Source organism: Staurois parvus, unplaced genomic scaffold (genome assembly GCF_062004578.1).
Source record: "Staurois parvus isolate SC_StPar_1 unplaced genomic scaffold, SC_StPar_1.0 ptg002202l, whole genome shotgun sequence".
Classification (NCBI taxonomy): domain Eukaryota; kingdom Metazoa; phylum Chordata; class Amphibia; order Anura; family Ranidae; genus Staurois; species Staurois parvus.
Genome location: NW_028319998.1, coordinates 49,785 through 75,883, shown reverse-complemented (window position 1 = coordinate 75,883; position 26,099 = coordinate 49,785). Strand labels below are relative to the sequence as shown.

Below are 26,099 nucleotides of genomic sequence, written 5' to 3'. Positions count from 1 at the left end.
GCCCCATGATCCCCTATTGCCCGGGGGCCCCATGAGTTGTCAGTCCACCCCTGGTATGGGCTGTATGGGGTATATGGGATGTACGGGGTGTACAGGGTGTACAGAATGTATGGGGTGTACGGGGTGTACAGGGTGTACAGAATGTATGGGGTGTACGGGGTGTACAGGGTGTACAGAATGTATGGGGTGTATGGGGTGTACAGGCAAGCAGATATACTGACAGGAAGAATCAATGAACTACCATGGCTCTCCACAGTGCTCCAATGTTGATCTCTGCTGCCTGAACTGACCCCGACCTATGACCCCAATACTGATTCTCTGCTGCCTGAACTGACCCCGACCTCTGACCCCAATACTGATTCTCTGCTGCCTGAACTGACCCCGACCTCTGACCCCAATGCTGATTCTCTGCTGCCTGAACTGACCCCAACCTATGACCCCAATGCTGATCCTCTGCTGCCTGAACTGACCCCAACCTATGACCCCAATGCTGATCCTCTGCTGCCTGAACTGACCCCAACCTATGACCCCAATGCTGATCCTCTGCTGCCTGAACTGACCCCGACCTCTGACCCCAATACTGATTCTCTGCTGCCTGAACTGACCCCGACTTATGACCTCACAAGTCTTCCACACATCAGGCTAGTCAGCACTAAAGACTTGCTGAGCCAATAAACAGGGCGCCGGAAGGTAAGTAACCTTTTATAACAGGTAAGTTATTCTTTACTGTGAGATGAACAGGTCATTTCAGATACAAAACAGACATTGGAAAATACTAATAACTGCAAAAAAGCAGAAAATGTCAGATTTATACATCAGGTGCCAACTGCCCAACAAGCAGCATTTCTTTATTTCCAGGTATCAAACCTTGAGAAGTCATGTCTATGGAGGCCAAGAGGAGGATCGGAATCGTTGGCTTTGGCCACGTCGGTGAGATTGATTTCCCGTACTTTACATCAATTCTTAATACAAATAGTACATTATAACCCAACGAGCAGCTTCAATAAAATTATAAAAATAAAATACAAATTAATTAATAAAAAATCATATAAATAATAATGAATTAACTAGAAGGCTGCCCACACCTACCCATATAAATGTGCTCAAAATCACACTAAACCGAATAACAATCGCCCATCAATCATATCCTCAAAACAATAACCAACCAAACGCTTCAAAATATAATAAATAGTCCCAATAATACAGCGAGTCTCTTCTCGTGTTTCTTAACAATCACCAAATGATTGATTGGGTTCCCATAATGACTCCATACACCAGCACAGCCATGATTGCCACCTCACTCCCAGTGACAATGTGAGGACCCCGCCATTCACACCGTGTGGACCTAATGAGCCTGAACATGTTGTTGGATCCACTTCTCTCTTCCGGCACCTCCAGGTTAGCTCCATAGGTTCCCTGTGCTGCAATGCCAAGGCACTACTTCCCGCTGGCTGGCTGCTACAATATTCTTCACAACTTCATTGGTTACCCATGGTAACGGCGTTGGGCCACATTTCTGGCCAACTCCATATCATGATGAACCCTTTCATGGTGACCCCCTTCCATCTCCTCTCCATCCCCATTTAGTACAAGCCATGTTCTTTATAGTCCTTCCATGCACCCCTTTGTAGGAACCTCAGACCAGGCACAGTTCTAGTTCATCTCAGGCTGCTCAATGCATTCCTCTAGATAAGAAGAGTCGTTCATCAGAGACCAAATTTGACTTCTGTCACCCCAACAGAAAGGAGGCCACCTCCTCGGTACAGCTGCACACGGAGCAGCATTCCTTCCTCTATATTCCCATTGGAAGGATTGCCTCCCCTTATATTTATAGCCCTCCAACAAGGAGGCAGAGCCATGAACATGGGAGTGAGTAGACTTAACCCCTTCCTGACTCCCGGGGCAGCCAATTATACAAGAACTCACCAACACAGACTTTACTATAAGACGCCCCAACAGTACGCACCTCCTACACACAGCCCCATACACAACAAACTGCCAGCAACATTTTATCATCACATCAACTTCAGGGACAACATGTTCCCTTACTGCCTAATATATCCACCATTGTCAGATGTCATTGTCACCAGATAACCAATGTTATCAATTTGTCAGTGGTCAGAATGTTCTGGGTGGTCAGTGTATATATATATATACAGTGATGGGATTGTACAACAATACACGGGGTCATAGCCGATCCTTGAGAGAGTAAAAGGAAGGGGAAATCTGAAGGAAATCACATTGGTGCCGGTTCTCAGGGGATTTTCTTTGATCACAAATGGTTCAGTTTTGTTCTTTCAGGCCAATGATATCATTGATGAGTGTCTAGTGACAGGTCCTCTTCTCACTGACAGGCCATTATCTGGCCCAGAAGATTCTGGAAGAAGGAGACAAGGCTGGTCTGGAGCTGGCCTTCGTCTGGAACAGAACGATGAAGAAGATGGATGGGGTGATCGACCCTCGGCTACAACTTCACCGACTTTCCGAATTTCAGACACGGTAACACAAGCTGAGGGGATTTCATATCAATAAATAATAGATAGGAAGTTTAATACATAAATAGATCAATAAACATGACATTGATTACAATGGAGTCATCATATGACGTCACACAGGGGGTGTCCCCTGTAATATTGATCCTTTGTGTACATTCCGGAACATTCCAAAACACACCAGAAAATAAAATGAAGCTAAAAACACAGAAATCTCATAATAATTTGATTTCCTTCTTTTTCTCGTAAAAAGTTTTGTAGAATCTGTTACAGATCAATAACTTCTGATTACAGCCAGGCGGATCTGATTGTGGAAGTGGCTCATCCAGATATAACCCGAGATTATGGAGAATGCTTTGTGACTGCAGCCAATTTCATGGTAAAGAACATTTCTTGTATTGTCCGCTATGTCCCCTCCTCATAAAAGCTTCTTTCAGGTGAACGGGTCTAGCTTACTCACCCCCAATCACTCCAATGGAGGCAATTCTTCACTTTTGTGTCTCTGCCCCTCCCACAATGGGGAGATTACCCACCAGTAGTTGTGTCTCTGCCCCTCCCACAATGGGGAGATTACCCCCCAGTAGTTGTGTCTCTGCCCCTCCCACAATGGGGAGATTACCCCCCAGTAGTTGTGTCTCTGCCCCTCCCACAATGGGGAGATTACCCACCAGTAGTTGTGTCTCTGTCCCTCCCACAATGGGGAGATTTCCCCCCAGTAGTTGTGTCTCTGCCCCTCCCACAATGGGGAGATTTCCCCCCAGTAGTTGTGTCTCTGCCCCTCCCACAATGGGGAGATTAACCCACAGTAGATTGTGTCTCTGCCCCTCCCACAATGGTGAGATTTCCCCCAGTAGTTGGTGTCTCTGCCCCTCCCCCAAGGGGGAGATTTCCCCCAGTAGTAGTGTCTCTGCCCCTCCCACAATGGGGAGATTTCCCCCCAGTAGTTGTGTCTCTGCCCCTCCCACAATGGGGAGATTTCCCCCCAGTAGTTGTGTCTCTGCCCCTCCCACAATGGGGAGATTAACCCACAGTAGATTGTGTCTCTGCCCCTCCCACAATGGTGAGATTTCCCCCAGTAGTTGGTGTCTCTGCCCCTCCCCCAAGGGGGAGATTTCCCCCAGTAGTAGTGTCTCTGCCCCTCCCACAATGGGGAGATTTCCCCCCAGTAGATTGCAATGCTGTTCCCCATGGTATATGTACTTCCTGTATATGTCTAGATTGGATCCCCCACCGTTTTATCAGATCCCAACATTGAACACAGACTGAGGGAGACGGCGACAACATCTGGACACACATTGTACGTTCCGAGTGGTGCATTATGGGGAGGAGAAGATATCCAAAGAATGGCGGACCGTGGGACCCTTAAAGTGAGTAATGTGTGAACTTCCAATGTTCGGTGCCTTCCAAGGTTGGGAGATCCTGATACCTCCTGAAGGTCCATAAGAAGGCAAGGTCCCGTTTCCACCAAATGTGTCCATTAACATGCAAACTTTTGCCTGCGGGTGAAATGGAGTCAATGTGGAGGGCAGAATGATGGCGGTTCAGGGTGGATTTAGGGGCTTATTTATAAAGCAGTATGAATGTTGTATACGGATTTGTGTTCTTCATGTCTTTTCAGTTTTCCTTTTTGTGTTTTGTAAATTTTTTTGGTTTTTTTGGCCCCTTCACACCATTGTGGTGCTGGAAGACGTGGCGTGGTGTCATTTACTTTGGCGCATGTTCTTGGTGCCCTCGTGTTGCAGCACATTGAGTCTACAGGGCGATGTGCAATCCCACATGTGCGGTTTTTGGTGCTTTGCAGTGCGTTGGGCAGCCTCTTCCAAGGACTGAGCTAACGACCATCAGCAACCAGCAGTGGAGGGGCCTGGGGGGGGGGCTGGGGGGCTGATAGGCGGGGGGGGGAGCTCTGTCCGCATCTGACAATGATAGCAACTCGGACATTAGAAGAAGACAATTGGCATTCATTGTTGTGTGGTATCATGAATCATGAACACGATCTCACATGTTCTCCATCACAGATCACATCAAACTATTTCTTGTGTTTTTTGGTGATTTGATTTTTTCATGTTACTGTGTCTTTAAATCTTTTCATGTTCCCTTTTTCTGCGCTCCACTTGTTTCCCTTGTCTGTCCAAAAAGAGAATAAATTGATGAATTGTAACAGAATTAATAACTTCACCCATTGATTGATCACAGAGCTCATTGATTGGTCACAGAATTTATTGATTAATTACAGATCTCATTGATTACAGAGCTCATTGATTACAGAGCTCATTGATTGGTCACAGAATTTATTGATTGGTCACAGAATTTATTGATTGGTCACCACAATAGAGAGCATAAGTGTGAACTGCCCCCAGATTGAATTGTGGGGTGTAGGTCAGAGAGGGACAGATGACATCATAGATGATACAATGCAGACAATTCTCCTTCGGGAACTATTTTTTTCTCTCTAATAGGGTCTGAGGATCACCATGACAAAACACCCGGATAGTTTTCAGCTGAAGGGTGAACTGGCAGAGAAGAATCGAGTTGTTGACGGTCGGACGATTCTTTATGAAGGTCCAGTGCGTGGCTTGTGCCCTGTGGCCCCCAATAACGTCAACACAATGGCTGCTGCATGTATGGCTGCCCACACGCTAGGATTTGACCATGTAATCGGTGTACTGGTGGCTGATCCCAGGTGAGGAGATCTGTGGAGATCATCCAACAGAAAAACAAAACGGAACTTGGGCCAATTTAATTCTCAATTCTGGCTGGAGATGAGAAGGGTTAGGATCTCTGCCAGGTCCCTGTTGGGCCCCTTTCCTGGGAGAGTAATCATGAGAAAAAGTGACAGGAAACCTTCTCAATGGGGAGATGGCCAAAAAAATCTGAGCTTCTATCTCTTCCTCATTCTGTTGATAAAAGAAGGTGTTGGGTGGGGTTCCCCATAATGCTGTGAGTGGCATGGCTGGATGGATTCAGTATGGACTGTAGTGACAACCAGAAGTTGTATTTCCAGAGTGTTGTCAGTTGCTGTGTACCATAGCACAAAAACTACACTGAAATAATCACATTATTAGCACAAGTTGTCTGATTATCATAAGTCTTCTATCCAGAGAAATCTCCCCCCAGCTGTCTGTGTCTTTGCCCTCCCTGCCCCCGCCCTGCCCCACCCCGCTCCACTGTCAGAATACAATGTCCCGCTGAAGGGAATCCTCCATTCATCTCTTTGGGTGGATGTTATGGCACCTACACCATAACGCCATGGGCCTTCAATTTATTCTGAGACGAGTTCCTTTTCCATACTCCTAACCTTCACATCCGCCATTTTCCATCATTTTCCGTTTTATGAATAATTTGGATCATCCAGAGTCATTTGATAACTCTCATTAATATATCTGATTGATTGCAGTATCCCTGACTGGCACTTGGTGGACATAGAAGTGACGGGGGCAAGAAACAAGGAAACTGGTCAAGTTTTCAGCGTTACCACAAAGAGATGTAACCCAGCAGAAGTGGGCCATGTGACTGGCAGCGCCACCTTCCTGTCATTCTGGAGCAGCCTCTTGGGTGAGCACCTGTCTGGGCAATAAGCAGTCATGTGTTAGAATGAATGAGATGAATATTTAGGATCACTCCTCGGTGTTGGTGTGACTCCTACATTACCATGTGTGGTGCCGCCATGTGCCCGTGTTGGGGTGATGTGTGCTATGTGAAGCCCAATGTGCTAAGGCAGCCCGCTGCATTGTACTAGGATAATGTCCAGGTAGAAGACATACTGTTGTGCTCAGCGCATGAATCTAACGTTTGGCCTCCCTCTGACATTGTACTGCTAAAATGCTTTCCATATTCTGGGCACGGGATTGTTCATAAGGAAACCGAGGATCCAGACCTCCTGCTGCATCATGGCAGTTCCTTATTGGGGTATGTGAATACACAACGGGGGGAATTCAATAAAGCCGCGTTGCTTTTTGGGTGTTTTTGCTCTTGATAATGCGTTGCGCCTAATTCAAACAACACCTGCAACAGTTTGATTCTGACAGCGACTCGTGTTCTAATTTGCTCGTCTTCTACATTCTGGCGCAACACCTACACCAAAATCAAAATAAAATACCAACATTTCGTATCTTCCAAAAGTGGAGCTAATTAGGACCAACTTTCTTTTGGCTTAGAAAGGCAGATTTTGCAAAAGTGTCTCACAAGCAATCTAAAAGTGGCACGGCATGCGCAAAATTCAAATGCAAGTTCTAAGCTGGTCCATGACTTTGATGCATCACTTTTGGAATGCATTCGAGACACTTTCACAAAGTCCATCTGTGTGGGTCTGTATAAATTCCTGGGAATGTGCTTTGATTCGGTTCACCACTTCATCATCAGAATCCCATCATTGGCATCAAAAGAACAGCAATCACTTTTAAGGTAGGATCTCCAATGGCTTCGTGCACCAGTACTGTTGTATTCTTTTCTGAACCCTCCGAAGTCAGAGATTTAAAACCAACATCTAGTATTGTAAGAATGAATACATGTCATGTTGATTGTTCCATGACGGGTGTCATTGTATATTAGGACAGAAGTAGTCGCCTATATACTGTATATCAGGAGGTCTTCTAGACGTTCAGCTCATCAGCGACTCCAGAACTCCCCCAATGTGTCTGCACAGATTTCTGCAAAATACAGATGAATTGAGAATAAGTTGTTTGGTAAAGTGCGCGGTTCTGCGAATGGCACTGCAAACGGCAGCATCTAGTTGTACAAACGACTTACAAGTAGGGATGAGCCTGTGGTTGTGTCTGAACGCAATGATACCTTGGCTGATCGGGGGACAAATGCCCATTTATCTGTTTGGCAGGTCTGAATGTCATGTATAATAGAGATATTACTGCTACTATTATATACAACAGATTACCACGGCCAATGACTGTTAGGGACCACAGAGGGTGCAGCACCACTCATTAACAACCAGTGACATCATTGGCCCCATTCACTTTCATGGCCATGTACACAAAGGAGTTGGGGATAGTTAAATAAAATGGCATGAGGTCCCCCCCCCCCCCATAATTCATACTGGACCCTTCAGGCCTGATATGGATTTAAAGGGGGAACCCCATGCAAGACTCAACCATATATGGGCGTAGCATCATATGGTCATTGACTCCCCCATGGCTCACATGACATCACTGGCTATGTATGGATGTCCATTTATGACAAAATAATAGATTACATTTTTTAAAATTTCACCCAAATATTTGTATTTATATTAAAAAAAAGCATCTCCACTTACATTCACCATTCCAATAACATCTTAAAAATAAAGAAGTGCCTAACAGATGTCCTTTACATAATAGATATCAATACGAAGAAATTCGTACTGTGGAGAGTCAGCTCAGGGGGGGGGGGGTAATTGTAGATGGCAGGCGCCTTTCCCTCAGCCCCACTTATTAATCAGCTGAGCAGAGAGTGCGGGGTTGTTGGTTTTTGGTGGTTTCTGGAGACCTGCAAGCGGCCTGGAGAGACCCGATGGGCTGAGATTTACCTGCTGGGGGAGCCGGCCTCATAGTGGGACTTTGAATACTGGGAGCATGCTGGGAGTTCTATATAGTGGACTGTACATGGTACTGATTGTACTGTCTTTTCTGAGCTGAACGGGTGTAATATGTGCTGTCTGTCTGTTCCCTCTGTACAGAGCTCTGTGTTGCTTGTCAACACAGGGCTTTGAGCTGTGATTGGACACGGCTGATCAGCAGGTCTCCGCCATGAATCATTGGCTAAAATCTGCAGATGAAATGGATAAGCAGTCATTGCTGGTTTAGGCACAGAGACCCCAAATCTGTCTCCGGGTCCCCCAGGTCTCAGAGTCTGTGTGTTTTGGGCAGACATGGACTTGAATCCAAAGTAAAACTCCAAAGGTCCCCCCCCCCCAGGCCCACAGCAAAGAATAGAGCCCCCTCAGATGCCAGGGCCATGGTCAGGAGGTAAGAGGCTAGCCTGCAGTCCCTTCCAAAAGCCCCCATCCCGGTTGGGTATGTCCCTGGGTGGTACGCCTTTTATTTTGTAAGGAAATGTACCAAGATGACGTAGACTGAGAGGTGTATTATATATATTTATTGCGGGTGTAACACCCTCCAGGTTAGTTAGGTAGCTTTTTGTTAGATAGCGTCTGAGTAGCAACCTGGGGATGAGTCAGCCTGGGAATGAGGTAGAGAGGTTACCTCAGGGTAGGCTGGGAGGTTCTACCAGGTCAGGGCTTCTGGAGCCCTCCCACCTTTCCATAAACCTGAGAATTTTCTGGAAGAGGGGTGGAGGAGGGGAGGAGGCCCTTATCTGCATGTTTGTGGAGCACCGGCTAATCCCCTGGCAGGAGGCTGGGCATGGTGACCAAGGCAACCCTCAAATGTGTCAGAGCCTGGGGGGAGGTGTGCGGAGTCAGATGGAAGATGGATTGAGGAAGACTGGAATGTGGAGCCTGGGAGGGGGAATGTCAGCTTCCATCTGAGGATTCTCACATGATTGACAGATAATAAGAAATAATCATTCCCAGCTCTCTCTCTCTTCTGCAGGATGTACAGGTCACGGAGGACGAGTCTACCTGTGCTAAGAATGGACCTCGTTTTCCAACACTGCTGCAAAAATCAACCTGTTATCGAAAACCCAAATCTGCCTGATGGTGAGACAGAGGAGGATGATGGGAAAGTATCATAATAAATGGGGCAGAACCTGCACACGGCCAACCATGGCCTCTCTGTTATGTATGTCATAAGGTCATGTATGAGAAGGTCATGTATGAGAAGGTCATGTATGAGAAGGTCATGTTATGTATGGGAATGCGATGTATGTCATGTATGAGAAGGTCATGTATGTCATCAGATCACATATGAGGAGGTAATGTATAACAAGAGCTAGAATGAGAAGGTCATGTATGTCAGAAAGTCATGTATGAGAAGGTCATGTGTGTCAAAAGATCATATTTTATTATTATTATACAGGATTTATATAGTGCCAACAGCGCTTTACAATGTGATATATGGGAAGGTCATGTGTGTCCTAGGGTCATGTATGAGAAGGTCATGTGTGTCCTAAGGTCATGTATGAGAAGGTCATGTGTGTCCTAAGGTCATGTTTGAAAAGGTCATGTGTGTCCTAAGGTCATGTATGAGAAGGTCATGTGTGTCCTAAGGTCATGTATGAGAAGGTCATGTGTGTCCTAAGGTCATGTATGAGAAGGTCATGTGTGTCCTAAGGTCATATATGAGAAGGTCATGTGTGTCCTAAGGTCATGTATGAGAAGGTCATGTGTGTCCTAAGGTCATGTATGAGAAGGTCATGTGTGTCCTAAGGTCATGTTTGAGAAGGTCATGTGTGTCCTAAGGTCATGTATGAGAAGGTCATGTGTGTCCTAAGGTCATGTATGAGAAGGTCATGTGTGTCCTAAGGTCATGTTTGAGAAGGTCATGTGTGTCCTAAGGTCATGTATGAGAAGGTCATGTGTGTCCTAAGGTCATGTATGAGAAGGTCATGTGTGTGTTATATATCATTAGCTGTAACCGTTTACCTGCCACATTCCTCGTACACGGCTGGAAATCACCAGATTCTCTCATGTGTCATATCAGAGGCTGGATTTCTATGCACAGCTTTCCTACACGGCTCGCTCATTGCCCCAAACCCTGACAAGGTGACCACACGGGTGGCTGTGTCCACGGATCTTTTGGGCTGCTATCAGTTCCTATGGACTTTTCAGTATGTATTATTCCTTGTAGAGGCCAACTCCACCCTAATACCAATCACAAACAGTGGTGTGACCCTCCAATGGACCATTCATAATGCTGAATGCAGAGACAATTGAGTCCAGCTGTAAGTGTGTCTCCTCCATTATGGTCAGTGACGACATGTGGATAATCATCAGTATGTAACAAAGGAATCTTTCAGGTTCCTTACAGGGTCCCTTGGGGGGTCTAAGAACCCAAAGGGGACTCAACCGCCTCCTTCATAGGTGCTGCCTTAATAAATATATTGTTTGAGTGCCTTCCGGTATATGGCAGCACCAAAGTGAAATCTGAAAGGTTCTAAGAAAGCCTTTAACCAGTTCACAGGAGAGGATTGGTTCACCGATAAATCGTCCGCTACATCCCATCTGCCACGTTCATCGATCTACAGATCAATCAGGCCACACATCATGTAAATCCTCCGCTCACAGGAGAGGATTGGTTCACCGATAAATCGTCCGCTACATCCCATCTGCCACATTCATCGATCTACAGATCAATCAGACCTACAGATCAATCAGACCTACAGATCAATCAATCAGACCTACAGATCAATCAATCAGACCTACAGATCAATCAGACCTACAGATCAATCAGACCTACAGATCAATCAGACCTACAGATCAATCAATCAGACCTACAGATCAATCAGACCTACAGATCAATCAATCAGACCTACAGATCAATCAATCAGACCTACAGATCAATCAGACCTACAGATCAATCAGACCTACAGATCAATCAATCAGACCTACAGACCAATCAATCAGACCTACAGATCAATCAGACCTACAAATCAATCAATCAGACCTACAGATCAATCAATCAGACCTACAGATCAATCAGACTTACAGATCAATCAGACCTACAGATCAATCAGACCTACAGATCAATCAATCAGACCTACAGATCAATCAATCAGACCTACAGATCAATCAATCAGACCTACAGATCAATCAGACCTACAGATCAATCAGACCTACAGATCAATCAGACCTACAGATCAATCAATCAGACCTACAGATCAATCAGACCTACAGATCAATCAGACCTACAGATCAATCAATCAGACCTACAGATCAATCAATCAGACCTACAGATCAATCAATCAGACCTACAGATCAATCAATCAGACCTACAGATCAATCAGACCTACGGATCAATCAGACCTACGGATCAATCAGACCTACAGATCAATCAGACCTACAGATCAATCAGACCTACAGATCAATCAATCAGACCTACGGATCAATCAGACCTACAGATCAATCAATCAGACCTACAGACCAATCAATCAGACCTACAGATCAATCAGACCTACGGATCAATCAGACCTACAGATCAATCAATCAGACCTACAGATCAATCAGACCTACAGATCAATCAATCAGACCTACAGATCAATCAGACCTACAGATCAATCAATCAGACCTACAGACCAATCAATCAGACCTACAGATCAATCAGACCTACAGATCAATCAATCAGACCTACAGATCAATCAGACCTACAGATCAATCAGACCTACAGATCAATCAATCAGACCTACAGATCAATCAGACCTACAGATCAATCAGACCTACAAATCAATCAGACCTACAGATCAATCAGACCTACAGATCAATCAGACCTACAGATCAATCAGACCTACAAATCAATCAGACCTACAGATCAATCAGACCTACAGATCAATCAGACCTACAGATCAATCAATCAGACCTACAGATCAATCAATCAGACCTACAGATCAATCAGACCTACAGATCAATCAATCAGACCTACAGATCAATCAGACCTACAGACCAATCAATCAGACCTACAGATCAATCAATCAGACCTCTTACTGGGGAATGCTGAAGGTGAATTTAGATCTTTCTAGAACTGTAAATCTAGTAAAAGGCAGAAATAGTAGAGAAGGTTCTGACTGCTCAATCCAGAGAAATATTATGAATGTTTATTGATTTCATATACATAAGAATGTTTACAGATAATTGCTGTTTTCTCCTTTTTTTGTCTTGCTCACCATTTATTCTTTGATTATATAATTGCTGTTACTGACGTATTTGGTTTATTAGATTACAAAACGTAATTCTCATATAATAAAATGAATAAAGACACATTTTTCATGTTGTAATGCCCCAGAAGCCTCGATTTCTCTGCAGGCAATTAGTGAGGTGCAGTTCCCACAAATAGCCACTAGATGTCAGAGCTTGGCACTGCTGTCCATAGAGCTGCAGGGAAAACATTGGAGAGGAAACTTTATTTCGGAGAAATCGAGAAACTTACAACTTCCCAATGAAAATACATTGTGACCACCTGGGGTGTGAACTCAAATGTAAGGTCACCAGGGGGTTCACTCCACCCCAGTTCTGCCTTTTCGGGGCTCACTTCTATTCAAAACAGAAAATGTTCACAGCAATCAGCTTCCCTCGCAGGGGTTTCCACCATCAATACAAAACTCATAACGTTCAGCCTCGCGGCTCTATTTACCAGGACCATTACCCAGACTGGGGCCGCTGTCTGTCCTGTCCCAGACATGCACCCCCTCTGGCCTCCTCCTTTCAATGACATGAACTCCTGAGGAGGGAGGGGCCCTGAACTCTGGACAGGTCCCGGCAGATATCTGTCACGACTTCACCCCCAGACCACGCCCACAGCGACTAGCTAACCGAGGCCATGACTTGGGGTAAGAGGGAATAAAGGGGACTGAACTCTGAATATATAAACCGTATATAAGATCAGCCGTGATATCCTTCCACAGCTGCACTACCTCTGCCCACCACCAGAGGGAGACTCCACTCCAATCCAGAGGGCTGACCACACACTGGCAGATAAAAATCTTACATACAATCTGGTGCACTGATTAGAATTGAGGAGCAGCTTAGCAATCACACCCTTCTAAGGTCCCTCCAGCTATCCTACAGCTTGAACCCCGGTGTTATCACCCTTTCACTGTCCACACACCCCACACCAGACACACCCCTCCCCCACACACCCCCACACCAGACACACCCCTCCCCCCACACCAGACACACCCCAAACGATAGCCTGCCACCACCCAACAGTTTATCCGCAGAACGGTCTGCTGGGACACCCCACACACACAGATCTCCGTCTGGCCAATCTGTTACCTTTACAATCTGCCCACACACAGTGCAATTGCATACAGATTGGCAATGAGCTGACCGAGCGTTTAAAGGCCCTAAAATACAATCCAATCCCATCTCTCCAGAGATCTGAGCCCGAGCTTCAATACACAGAAGTCACTTATTAATTTTAAGATTTAATATCCCGAAAGACTACAGGAGGCCCGGAGCTCAGACTTCTCTACAGGAAAGTGTTGGGGATACAACAGCCTGTACTGTACAGTATTGTGTGTTCATATCACCTGACCAGCAGGTGGCACTCTACACTAACGTCACCAGTTGTGCATATGTGTAAGACTTGTTGGTTCTCTCTCTTCTCTCTCTCTATAACCAAGATGTCTGCTGAAATGTTTTGTATGTTTGCAACTGAAGCCACACAAGTAAACCAAGTTCTGCCTCATCACAAGCTACCAGTGTCTTCTCTAACACATAACCAGCAGAAACTTCACAATATATTTAAATGGCATTCCTAGTAGGGGCCCTCCCACCCCCATCCCGGGCCCCATAGCAGTCGTGGGGGCTACAATGGCCTATAAAATGCAGGTGAGGGCCAGCATGCTTGCTTGTCTAGATTTGATTCTGGCCACCATTCACCCCTTCACCATTCACCCCTTCACCATTCACTCCTTCACCATTCACCCCTTCACCATTCACCCCTTCACTATTCACTCCTTCACCATTCACCCATTCACCATTCACCCCTTCACCATTCACCCCTTCACTATTCACTCCTTCACCATTCACCCCTTCACCATTCACCCCTTCACCATTCACTCCTTCACCATTCACCCCTTCACCATTCACCCCTTCACTATTCACCCCTTCACCATTCACCTCTTCACTATTCACCCCTTCACCATTCACCCCTTCACCATTCACTCCTTCACTATTCACCCCTTCACCATTCACCCCTTCACCATTCACCCCTTCACTATTCACCCCTTCACCATTCACCCCTTCACCATTCACCCCTTCACCATTCACTCCTTCACCATTCACTCCTTCACCATTCACCCCTTCACCATTCACCCCTTCACCATTCACCCAGCACATTGAGGTAAGTTATAAGTATCACCAGCAGCGGGAAGAATGAGGCCAGAGCCTCTCATCACATCTTCCAATGGGGCACGAAGGAGCATCATGGGAAGAGTTCAGCAAATCACAGAGCTCCCCTCTACTAGCCTTCCTCAATGGCACAGTCCCACCGGCAAATGTGAATCACCCAACAGGTGAATGTAAATAACATAACAGGTGAATGTAAATAACGTAACAGGTGAATGTGAATGACCCAACAGGTGAATGTAAATAACGTAACAGGTGAATGTAAATAACGTAACAGGTGAATGTAAACAACCCAACAGGTGAATGTAAATAACCCAACAGGTGAATGTAAATAACCCAACAGGTGAATGTAAATAACGTAACAGGTGAATGTGAATAACGTAACAGGTGAATGTAAATAACCCAACAGGTGAATGTAAATAACGTAACAGGTGAATGTAAATAACCCAACAGGTGAATGTAAATAACCCAACAGGTGAATGTGAATCACCCAACAGGTGAATGTAAATAACGTAACAGGTGAATGTAAATAACCCAACAGGTGAATGTGAATCACCCAACAGGTGAATGTAAATAACGTAACAGGTGAATGTAAATAACATAACAGGTGAATGTAAATAACGTAACAGGTGAATGTGAATCACCCAACAGGTGAATGTAAATAACGTAACAGGTGAATGTAAATAACCCAACAGGTGAATGTAAATAACCCAACAGGTGAATGTAAATAACGTAACAGGTGAATGTAAATAACCCAACAGGTGAATGTGAATCACCCAACAGGTGAATGTGAATCACCCAACAGGTGAATGTAAATAACATAACAGGTGAATGTGAATAACGTAACAGGTGAATGTAAATAACCCAACAGGTGAATGTAAATAACGTAACAGGTGAATGTAAATAACCCAACAGGTGAATGTGAATCACCCAACAGGTGAATGTAAATAACCCAACAGGTGAATGTAAATAACGTAACAGGTGAATGTGAATAACCCAACCAGTGAATGTGCTGTTTAGAACACCAACCCTCTCTGCTTTATCAGTGTGTGGCAGTAAAGCCTGACACAGTTCATGGCGGAGTCCTTCTTTATTATCTATGAGCTCCGCAGGAAGAATTCCAGTTCAGTGTTTATAGTACACAAGGAGCGTTCCCTCCATTCACCTTCATCACATGTGAGCTGGAACCAGTATAGCTCCTCCCCCTCCATATATATATATATATACAGACACACCGAGAGCAAATCAGACTGCCCCAGATACAGACACCAAGGTGAGTGACCTCCATCACTGCCCTCAATGACTAGTCCTGGACCATGCACAGTCCCACTTCTGTCCCGGATGCCGGGTGTCATTCTCGGTATCTGTCCCCATTCTGTATGTATGGACTCTGCACAGTCCCACTTCTCCCGTCCCGGATGCCGGGTGGAATTCTCGGTATCTGTCCCCATTCTGTATGTATGGACTCTGCACAGTTCCACTCCTCCTGCCCCGGATGCCGGGTGGAATTCTCGGTATCTGTCCCTATTCTGTATGTATGGACTCTGCACAGTCCCACTTCTCCCGTCCCGGATGCCGGGTGTCATTATCGGTATCTGTCCCTATTCTGTATCTATGGACTCTGCACAGTTCCACTTCTCCTGTCCCGGATGCCGGGTGTCATTCTCGGTATCTGTCCCCATTCTGTATGTATGGACTCTGCACAGTCCCACTTCTCCTGTCCCGGATGCCGGGTGTCATTCTCGGTATCTGTCCCTATTCTGTATGTATGGACTCTGCACAGTCCCACTTCTCCTGTCCCGGATGCCGGGTGTCATTCTCGGTATCTGTCCTTATTCTGTATGTATGGACTCTGCACAGTCCCACTTCTCCTGTCCCGGATGCCGGGTGTCATTCTCGGTATCTGTCCCCATTCTGTATGTATGGACTCTGCACAGTCCCACTTCTCCTGTCCCGGATGCCGGGTGTCATTCTCGGTATCTGTCCCATTCTGTATGTATGGACTCTGCACAGTCCCACTTCTCCCATCCTGGATGTCGGGTGTCATTCTCGGTATCTGTCCCCATTCTGTATGTATGGACTCTGCACAGTCCCACTTCTCCTGTCCTGGATGCCGGGTGTCATTCTCGGTACCTGTCCCTATTCTGTATGTATGGACCATGCACAGTCCCACTTCTCCTGTCCCGGATGCCGGGTGTCATTCTCGGTACCTGTCCCTATTCTGTATGTATGGACCATGCACAGTCCCACTTCTCCTGTCCCGGATGCCGGGTGTCATTCTCGATATCTGTCCCTATTCTGTATGTATGGACTCTGCACAGTCCCACTTCTCCTGTCCCGGATGCCGGGTGTCATTCTCGGTATCTGTCCCCATTCTGTATGTATGGACTCTGCACAGTCCCACTTCTCCTGTCCCGGATGCCGGGTGTCATTCTCGATATCTGTCCCTATTCTGTATGTATGGACTCTGCACAGTCCCACTTCTCCCGTCCCGGATGCCGGGTGGAATTCTCGGTATCTGTCCCCATTCTGTATGTATGGACTCTGCACAGTCCCACTTCTCCTGTCCCGGATGCCGGGTGTCATTCTCGGTATCTGTCCCCATTCTGTATGTATGGACTCTGCACAGTCCCACTTCTCCCGTCCTGGATGTCGGGTGTCATTCTCGGTATCTGTCCCCATTCTGTATGTATGGACTCTGCACAGTCCCACTTCTCCTGTCCTGGATGCCGGGTGTCATTCTCGGTACCTGTCCCTATTCTGTATGTATGGACCATGCACAGTCCCACTTCTCCTGTCCTGGATGCCGGGTGTCATTCTCAGTATCTCCTCTTATTCTATATGTATGGACTCTGCACAGTCCCACTCCTCCTGTCCCGGATGCCGGGTGGAATTCTCGGTATCTGTCCCCATTCTGTATGTATGGACTCTGCACAGTCCCACTTCTCCTGTCCTGGATGCCGGGTGTCATTCTCGGTATCTGTCCCCATTCTGTATGTATGGACTCTGCACAGTCCCACTTCTCCTGTCCCGGATGCCGGGTGTCATTCTCAGTATCTCCTCTTATTCTATATGTATGGACTCTGCACAGTCCCACTTCTCCTGTCCCGGATGCCGGGTGTCATTCTCGGTATCTGTCCCCATTCTGTATGTATGGACTCTGCACAGTCCCACTTCTCCTGTCCCGGATGCCGGGTGTCATTCTCGGTATCTGTCCCTATTCTGTATGTATGGACTCTGCACAGTCCCACTTCTCCTGTCCCGGATGCCGGGTGGAATTCTCGGTATCTGTTCTCATTCTGGATGGGGTCGTTCTCTGTGGGTGGAGCTCTGGGACATTCCATGTTCGGGGCCCCGGGGCCCCATGCTGCTCCTGTATTACATGTGTTGATTGCTGTGTCGCCTTGTTTGGGGTTCCAGTTCCCCCGTTTGTTGCCTCAAGCAGGTAAGTGGCCGGGCACCAAACTCATCTTTCGAATTCCGCTCGTTCAGCAGGGATCAGACGAATTTTGATGCATGTATGGGGAGGTTGGTTGTACAGAATCTATCCATCGACTCGTCTACAACCAGATTTGTTTGGTTTCATCAATCAGTGCTGCCAGCTATGCGGAAAGTTCCTCTCCAGCTGCCTCTGTACAGTCAGAACAGGTCTGATTCCTGCCCATCCAGATTCCCTGTTTACACCATACACACCGAGGACACGAGAGCAATCCGAGGGTGTATTATGTATACGGATCCGAGCCCAACCACAAACAGTACACACCGGACAGAGAGGGTATTATGTGCTTCACCGGCCAAAGCTATCCCCCCCCCCCCCGAGAATACATGGGTGATGAGCTCTCCACATACCCCCCCCCCCCAGGATCCATGGGTGATGAGCTCTCCACATACCCCCCCCCCGAGAATTCATGGGTGATGAGCTCTACATATAGCCCCCCCCCCCAGGATCAATGGGTGATGAGCTCTTCATATATATCCCCCCCCCAGGATCCATGGGTGATGAGCTCTCCACATACCCCCCCCCCCGAGAATTCATGGGTGATGAGCTCCCCATATACCCCCCCCAGGATCCATGGTTGATGAGCTCTCCACATACCCCCCCCCAGGATCATTGGGTGATAAGCTCTCCATATATTCATGGGTGATGAGCTCTCCATACCCCCCCCCCCACAGGATCCATGGGTGATGAGCTCTCCATATACCCCCCCCCCCAGGATCCATGGGTGATGAGCTCTCCACATACCCCCCCCCCCCCCCCAAGATCCATGGGTGATGAGCTCTCCATATACCCCCCCCCCCCAGGATCCATGGGTGATGAGCTCTCCATATACCCCCCCCCAGGATCATTGGGTGATAAGCTCTCCATATACCCCCCCCCCCCCACAGGATCCATGGGTGATGAGCTCTCCATATACCCCCCCCCCACAGGATCCATGGGTGATGAGCTCTCCATATACCCCCCCCCACAGGATCCATGGGTGATGAGCTCTCCATATACCCCCCCCCAGGATCCATGGGTGATGAGCTCTCTACATACCCCCCCCCCCCGAGAATTCATGGGTTATGAGCTCTCCATATACCCCCCCAGGATCCATGGGTGATGAGCTCTCTACATACCCCCCCCCCCCGAGAATTCATGGGTGATGAGCTCCCCATATACCCCCCCCAGGATCCATGGTTGATGAGCTCTCCACATACCCCCCCCCCCCCGAGAATTCATGGGTGATGAGCTCTCCATACCCCCCCCCCCACAGGATCCATGGGTGATGAGCTCTCCATATACCCCCCCCCCCAGGATCCATGGGTGATGAGCTCTCCACATACCCCCCCCCCCCCAGGATCCATGGGTGATGAGCTCTCCATATACCCCCCCCCCAGGATCCATGGGTGATGAGCTCTCCATATACCCCCCCCCAGGATCATTGGGTGATAAGCTCTCCATATACCCCCCCCCCCCCCACACAGGATCCATGGGTGATGAGCTCTCCATATACCCCCCCCCCACAGGATCCATGGGTGATGAGCTCTCCATATACCCCCCCCCAGGATCCATGGGTGATGAGCTCTCTACATACCCCCCCCCCCCCCGAGAATTCATGGGTTATGAGTAGAGATGAGCGAATCGAAGTATCCGAAGTGGAATTCGAGTCGAATTTCGGAAAAATTTCGATTCGTGCCGAATCCGAAAAACAGCCTAATTCGGACGCGCGAATCGAAATTTTTCCGAAAATGGCGGCTGACATGTGCGGCGACGGAGCGGGGATGTCGGGGAAGGCGCGCAGACAAGGCGCGCTGCCCCATAATGCATTCCTCAACGACATGTGATCGCATCAGCCAATCAGCAGCCAGCCAGCCAGCACTGTGTAATGGTCGAGGTATATATAGCGGCCATTTTGGAAATCTTCATTTGCCTGCAGTCATTGAACAGAGGCAGACCGCTCTGTACTAGGGACAGGGACAGAGTTAGGGCCACAGAAACGAGAATTGGGGACAGAGAGAAGTTACTTAGGGACAGAGAACCATTACTCAGGGACACAGACTTGTTAATGAGGGCCACAGAATCGTTATTTAGGGACAAAGAAACGCTAGTTAGGGCCACAGAATTCATACTCAGGGACAGACAGAATTGTTACTCAGTGCCAGAGAATTGTTACTTAGGGCCACAGAAACGTTATTAGGGCCACAGAATTTTTACTCAGGGACAGACAGAATTGTTACTGAGTGCCAGAGAATTGTTACTCAGGGACAGACAGAATTGTTACTGAGTGCCAGAGAATTCTTACTCAGGGCCACAGAATTCATTCTCAGGGACAGACAGAATTGTTACTCAGGGACAGACAGAATTGTTACTGAGTGCCAGAGAATTGTTACTCAGGGACAGACAGAATTGTTACTGAGTGCCAGAGAATTGTTACTCAGGGACAGACAGAATTGTTACTGAGTGCCAGAGAATTGTTACTCTCACAGACACAAAATTGTTACTTGCACAGACACAGAATTGTTACTTGCACAGACACACAATTGTTACTCAGGGCCACAGAATTCATACTCAGGGACAGACAGAATTGTTACTGAGTGCCAGAGAATTCTTACTCAGGGCCACAGAATTCATACTCAGGGACAGACAGAATTGTTACTCAGGGACAGACAGAATTGTTACTGAGTGCCAGAGAATTGTTACTCAGGGACAGACAGAATTGTTACTGAGTGCCAGAGAATTCTTACTCAGGGACAGACAGAATTGTTACTGAGTGCCAGAGAATTGTTACTCTCACAGACACAAAATTGTTACTTGCACAGACACAGAATTGTTACTCGCACAGAGACAGAATTGTTACTCAGGGCCACAGAATTCATACTCAGGGACAGACAGAATTGTTACTGAGTGCCAGAGAATTGTTACTCAGGGACAGACAGAATTGTTACTGAGTGCCAGAGAATTGTTACTCTCACAGACACAAAATTGTTACTTGCACAGACACAGAATTGTTACTTGCACAGACACACAATTGTTACTCAGGGCCACAGAATTCATACTCAGGGACAGACAGAATTGTTACTCAGGGACAGACAGAATTGTTACTGAGTGCCAGAGAATTGTTACTCAGGGACAGACAGAATTGTTACTGAGTGCCAGAGAATTGTTACTCTCACAGACACAAAATTGTTACTTGCACAGACACAGAATTGTTACTTGCACAGACACACAATTGTTACTCAGGGCCACAGAATTCATACTCAGGGACAGACAGAATTGTTACTGAGTGCCAGAGAATTGTTACTCAGGGACAGACAGAATTGTTACTGAGTGCCAGAGAATTGTTACTCTCACAGACACAAAATTGTTACTTGCACAGACACAGAATTGTTACTCGCACAGAGACAGAATTGTTACTCAGGGCCACAGAATTCATACTCAGGGACAGACAGAATTGTTACTGAGTGCCAGAGAATTGTTACTCAGGGAAGACAGAATTGTTACTGAGTGCCATAGAATTGTTACTCAGGGACAGACAGAATTGTTACTGAGTGCCAGAGAATTGTTACTCTCACAGACACAAAATTGTTACTTGCACAGACACAGAATTGTTACTCGCACAGAGACAGAATTGTTACTCAGGGCCACAGAATTCATACTCAGGGACAGACAGAATTGTTACTGAGTGCCAGAGAATTGTTACTCAGGGACAGACAGAATTGTTACTGAGTGCCAGAGAATTGTTACTCTCACAGACACAAAATTGTTACTTGCACAGACACAGAATTGTTACTTGCACAGACACACAATTGTTACTGAGTGCCAGAGAATTGTTACTCAGGGACAGACAGAATTGTTACTGAGTGCCAGAGAATTGTTACTCAGGGACAGACAGAATTGTTACTGAGTGCCAGAGAATTGTTACTCAGGGACAGACAGAATTGTTACTGAGTGCCAGAGAATTGTTACTCTCACAGACACAAAATTGTTACTTGCACAGACACAGAATTGTTACTCGCACAGAGACAGAATTGTTACTCAGGGCCACAGAATTCATACTCAGGGACAGACAGAATTGTTACTGAGTGCCAGAGAATTGTTACTCAGGGACAGACAGAATTGTTACTGAGTGCCAGAGAATTGTTACTCTCACAGACACAAAATTGTTACTTGCACAGACACAGAATTGTTACTTGCACAGACACACAATTGTTACTCAGGGCCACAGAATTCATACTCAGGGACAGACAGAATTGTTACTGAGTGCCAGAGAATTGTTACTCAGGGACAGACAGAATTGTTACTGAGTGCCAGAGAATTGTTACTCTCACAGACACAAAATTGTTACTTGCACAGACACAGAATTGTTACTCGCACAGAGACAGAATTGTTACTCAGGGCCACAGAATTCATACTCAGGGACAGACAGAATTGTTACTGAGTGCCAGAGAATTGTTACTCAGGGACAGACAGAATTGTTACTGAGTGCCAGAGAATTGTTACTCTCACAGACACAAAATTGTTACTTGCACAGACACAGAATTGTTACTTGCACAGACACACAATTGTTACTCAGGGCCACAGAATTCATACTCAGGGACAGACAGAATTGTTACTGAGTGCCAGAGAATTGTTACTCAGGGACAGACAGAATTGTTACTGAGTGCCAGAGAATTGTTACTCTCACAGACACAAAATTGTTACTTGCACAGACACAGAATTGTTACTCGCACAGAGACAGAATTGTTACTCAGGGCCACAGAATTCATACTCAGGGACAGACAGAATTGTTACTGAGTGCCAGAGAATTGTTACTCAGGGAAGACAGAATTGTTACTGAGTGCCATAGAATTGTTACTCAGGGACAGACAGAATTGTTACTGAGTGCCAGAGAATTGTTACTCTCACAGACACAAAATTGTTACTTGCACAGACACAGAATTGTTACTCGCACAGAGACAGAATTGTTACTCAGGGCCACAGAATTCATACTCAGGGACAGACAGAATTGTTACTGAGTGCCAGAGAATTGTTACTCAGGGACAGACAGAATTGTTACTGAGTGCCAGAGAATTGTTACTCTCACAGACACAAAATTGTTACTTGCACAGACACAGAATTGTTACTTGCACAGACACACAATTGTTACTGAGTGCCAGAGAATTGTTACTCAGGGACAGACAGAATTGTTACTGAGTGCCAGAGAATTGTTACTCAGGGACAGACAGAATTGTTACTGAGTGCCAGAGAATTGTTACTCAGGGACAGACAGAATTGTTACTGAGTGCCAGAGAATTGTTACTCTCACAGACACAAAATTGTTACTTGCACAGACACAGAATTGTTACTCGCACAGAGACAGAATTGTTACTCAGGGCCACAGAATTCATACTCAGGGACAGACAGAATTGTTACTGAGTGCCAGAGAATTGTTACTCAGGGACAGACAGAATTGTTACTGAGTGCCAGAGAATTGTTACTCTCACAGACACAAAATTGTTACTTGCACAGACACAGAATTGTTACTTGCACAGACACACAATTGTTACTCAGGGCCACAGAATTCATACTCAGGGACAGACAGAATTGTTACTGAGTGCCAGAGAATTCTTACTCAGGGCCACAGAATTCATACTCAGGGACAGACAGAATTGTTACTCAGGGACAGACAGAATTGTTACTGAGTGCCAGAGAATTGTTACTCAGGGACAGACAGAATTGTTACTGAGTGCCAGAGAATTGTTACTCTCACAGACACAAAATTGTTACTTGCACAGACACAGAATTGTTACTTGCACAGACACACAATTGTTACTCAGGGCCACAGAATTCATACTCAGGGACAGACAGAATTGTTACTGAGTGCCAGAGAATTGTTACTCAGGGACACCTAATCGTTGAATTAAATAGTATGTCAGACAACATGCAGAGGAGTGGCAGAGGAGGCAATGTTTTAGGAGCGAGCAGACGTGGCAGCAGAGGAAGGGGTCGAGGCAGCAGTATTCGCAGCCAGAGGCCAGTGCTCCCGGTGTCATCCAGCGGTCGTGTCTCCACCGACAACCCTGCCGTCATTGATTGGTTGGCTCGGTCGTCTTCCTCTTCCCAGGTCACCTCTGACACCTACAGCCAACGGTCGGTGGGTACGTCAGACACAACCGTTAGTTGGCATGGCCCGGGACCAAGCCCACTGAAATCACGTGTCCTCTACCTGCCCCTGTCCTTTGCTGTTCCCTCACCAAGCGAAGTATCGCATGCTGTGGGCTCAGCCCCACTGTACAGTGAGGAAGAGCTAACAGAGGGCGGTCAGGAACGGGGGGAGACATCGGCCTTTTCAGCAGCCAAGCGAACAAGTACTGGCGAGGAGAGTGGCTCGGTAGCCGGTCTAGAGACAGGTCTGTCTCCTGACCCAGACGCAGCCGAGGGGGCTAGTAGTGAGGCGGAGACCCTACTTGATGATGAGGAGGTTGATCGCACTTGGCAGCCTCGTCGTCATCAGGCAATTTCTTCCGCATCATCAGGAGAAGAGGGTGGCAGCTTGGCAGCGAGCAAAACAGTCGGTGGGTTGCCCAGGAGACAGCAGCAGGGTCGCATCAGTGTCAGTGGAGCCAAACGTCCACGGAGTAGAGCACCAGCTCCACTGCAGCCTACCACCACGGCCAGTAGTGGTGCCGGTGCGCACGGAGGAAGTAGCAGTCAGCCAGTGAAGAGTAGCGGGGGCAAAGTTTCCTACTCGGTGGTGTGGCAATTTTTCCTCAAGCCGCCCGAGGAAGTAAACGTAGCCGTATGTCGACTATGTGGCCAGAAATGCAAGCGTGGCCAGGGGGCCCATGTTGGGACTACAGCGTTGCGTCAGCATATGCAGCGTCACCATTCGGTGGCCTGGGAAAACCGTGATAAACATACGGCGGTTCTGCCTGCCCCAGCCCCCGCTCCATCACCCGCTCCGTTACTTGCTCCGTCACCCGACGTCGTCAATCGCCCTCTATCAGCCAGTCAAGGCTCCAACACCTCTGCTGAGGGGAGTTGTCGCTCATTGGCATCTTCCGCTCGTTCAGATGCTCCTTCTCCTGCTACTCCTCTTCTCGGATTCCGTCAACAGTCTTTCTTGGAATCCGTATCCAAGAGACAACAGTTTGCGAGCACGCACCCGACGGTGCAAAAGCTGAACGTCCTCCTGTCCAAGTTGCTGGTGCTGCAGTCCCTCCCTTTCCAACTGGTGGACTCAGCACCTTTCCGAGAAATGATGGCTTGTGCCGCGCCGCGGTGGAGAGTGCCAAGCCGTCATTTCTTTGCCCAAAAGGCAGTGCCAGCCCTGCATTCACATGTAGAAGAGATGGTGGGCCAGTCTTTGAGCATGTCGGTCTCTGCCAAAGTGCACGGCAGCGCCGACGTGTGGAGCTGTAACTACGGTCAGGGACAGTACATGTCATTTACGGCCCACTGGGTGAACGTGGTGCCGGCACAGCCGCACCAGCAACTTGGACAGGTCACGACGCTTTTGCCTCCACGTTTGCACGTCCTTGGTCCAGCAAGCATGTCCGCCTCTACCACCTCTTTTTCCGCCGTGTCCTCAGCCGCCACCCCCGTGCCAAGTCCCATTACCCGACCGGCATATCACATGTGCAGGGCGCAACGGTGTCACGCTGTGCTGCACCTGGTATGCCTTGGCGAACGTAGTCACACAGGGGAGGAACTGCTGAGTGTAATGAACAGAGAAATCGACAGATGGCTGTCTCCGCGCAAACTAAAAATCGGAACCATGTTGACTGACAACGGAAAGAACATGGTGTCTGCTCTGCGTCAAGGAAGGTTGTGCCATGCGCCATGCATGGCTCACGTGTTCAATCTGGTTGTCAAGCGGTTCCTAAAATCCACCATCCCACTGCAAGACATCCTTAAAATGTCACGTAAACTGTGCATGCATTTCAGCCATTCCTACACCGCAAAGAACACCCTCATTGAGCTGCAGCGGCAGAACGGAATTCCACAGCATCGCCTGATCTGCGACGTTGCAACAAGGTGGAATTCAACCCTACACATGTTAGACCGCCTTTACGAGCAGCGAAAGGCCATCACCGATTTCCTGATGTTACAAGCGGATAAAGGTACTCCCCTGTGTAACTTAGATGTCAGCCATTGGCAGCTCATGCGTGACACCTGCCGCTTGCTCAGGCCC

At 47.3% G+C, this 26,099-nt stretch overlaps 1 protein-coding gene across 2 annotated transcripts in view; it reads left to right on the top strand.

The window, feature by feature from the left end:
* The first annotated feature begins 840 nt into the window (after nt 1–840).
* The window catches only part of LOC149431619 (V-type proton ATPase catalytic subunit A-like), a 68,177-nt gene continuing 42,918 nt past the window's right edge, over nt 841–26,099 (top strand). Inside the window, exons 1-7 of one of the 2 annotated variants that reach the window (XM_089665462.1) lie at nt 841–930; nt 2,355–2,499; nt 2,787–2,871; nt 3,710–3,859; nt 4,952–5,175; nt 5,890–6,047; nt 9,035–12,354. In XM_089665462.1, the coding sequence (XP_089521588.1) occupies nt 879–930; nt 2,355–2,499; nt 2,787–2,871; nt 3,710–3,859; nt 4,952–5,175; nt 5,890–6,047; nt 9,035–9,072 (852 nt within the window). In that variant the 5' untranslated portion in view covers nt 841–878 and the 3' untranslated portion in view covers nt 9,073–12,354. Of the gene's footprint in view, nt 931–2,354; nt 2,500–2,786; nt 2,872–3,709; nt 3,860–4,951; nt 5,176–5,889; nt 6,048–9,034; nt 12,355–15,769; nt 15,780–26,099 lie in introns of those variants that run through there. The other variant, XM_089665463.1, reaches the window with a different exon arrangement.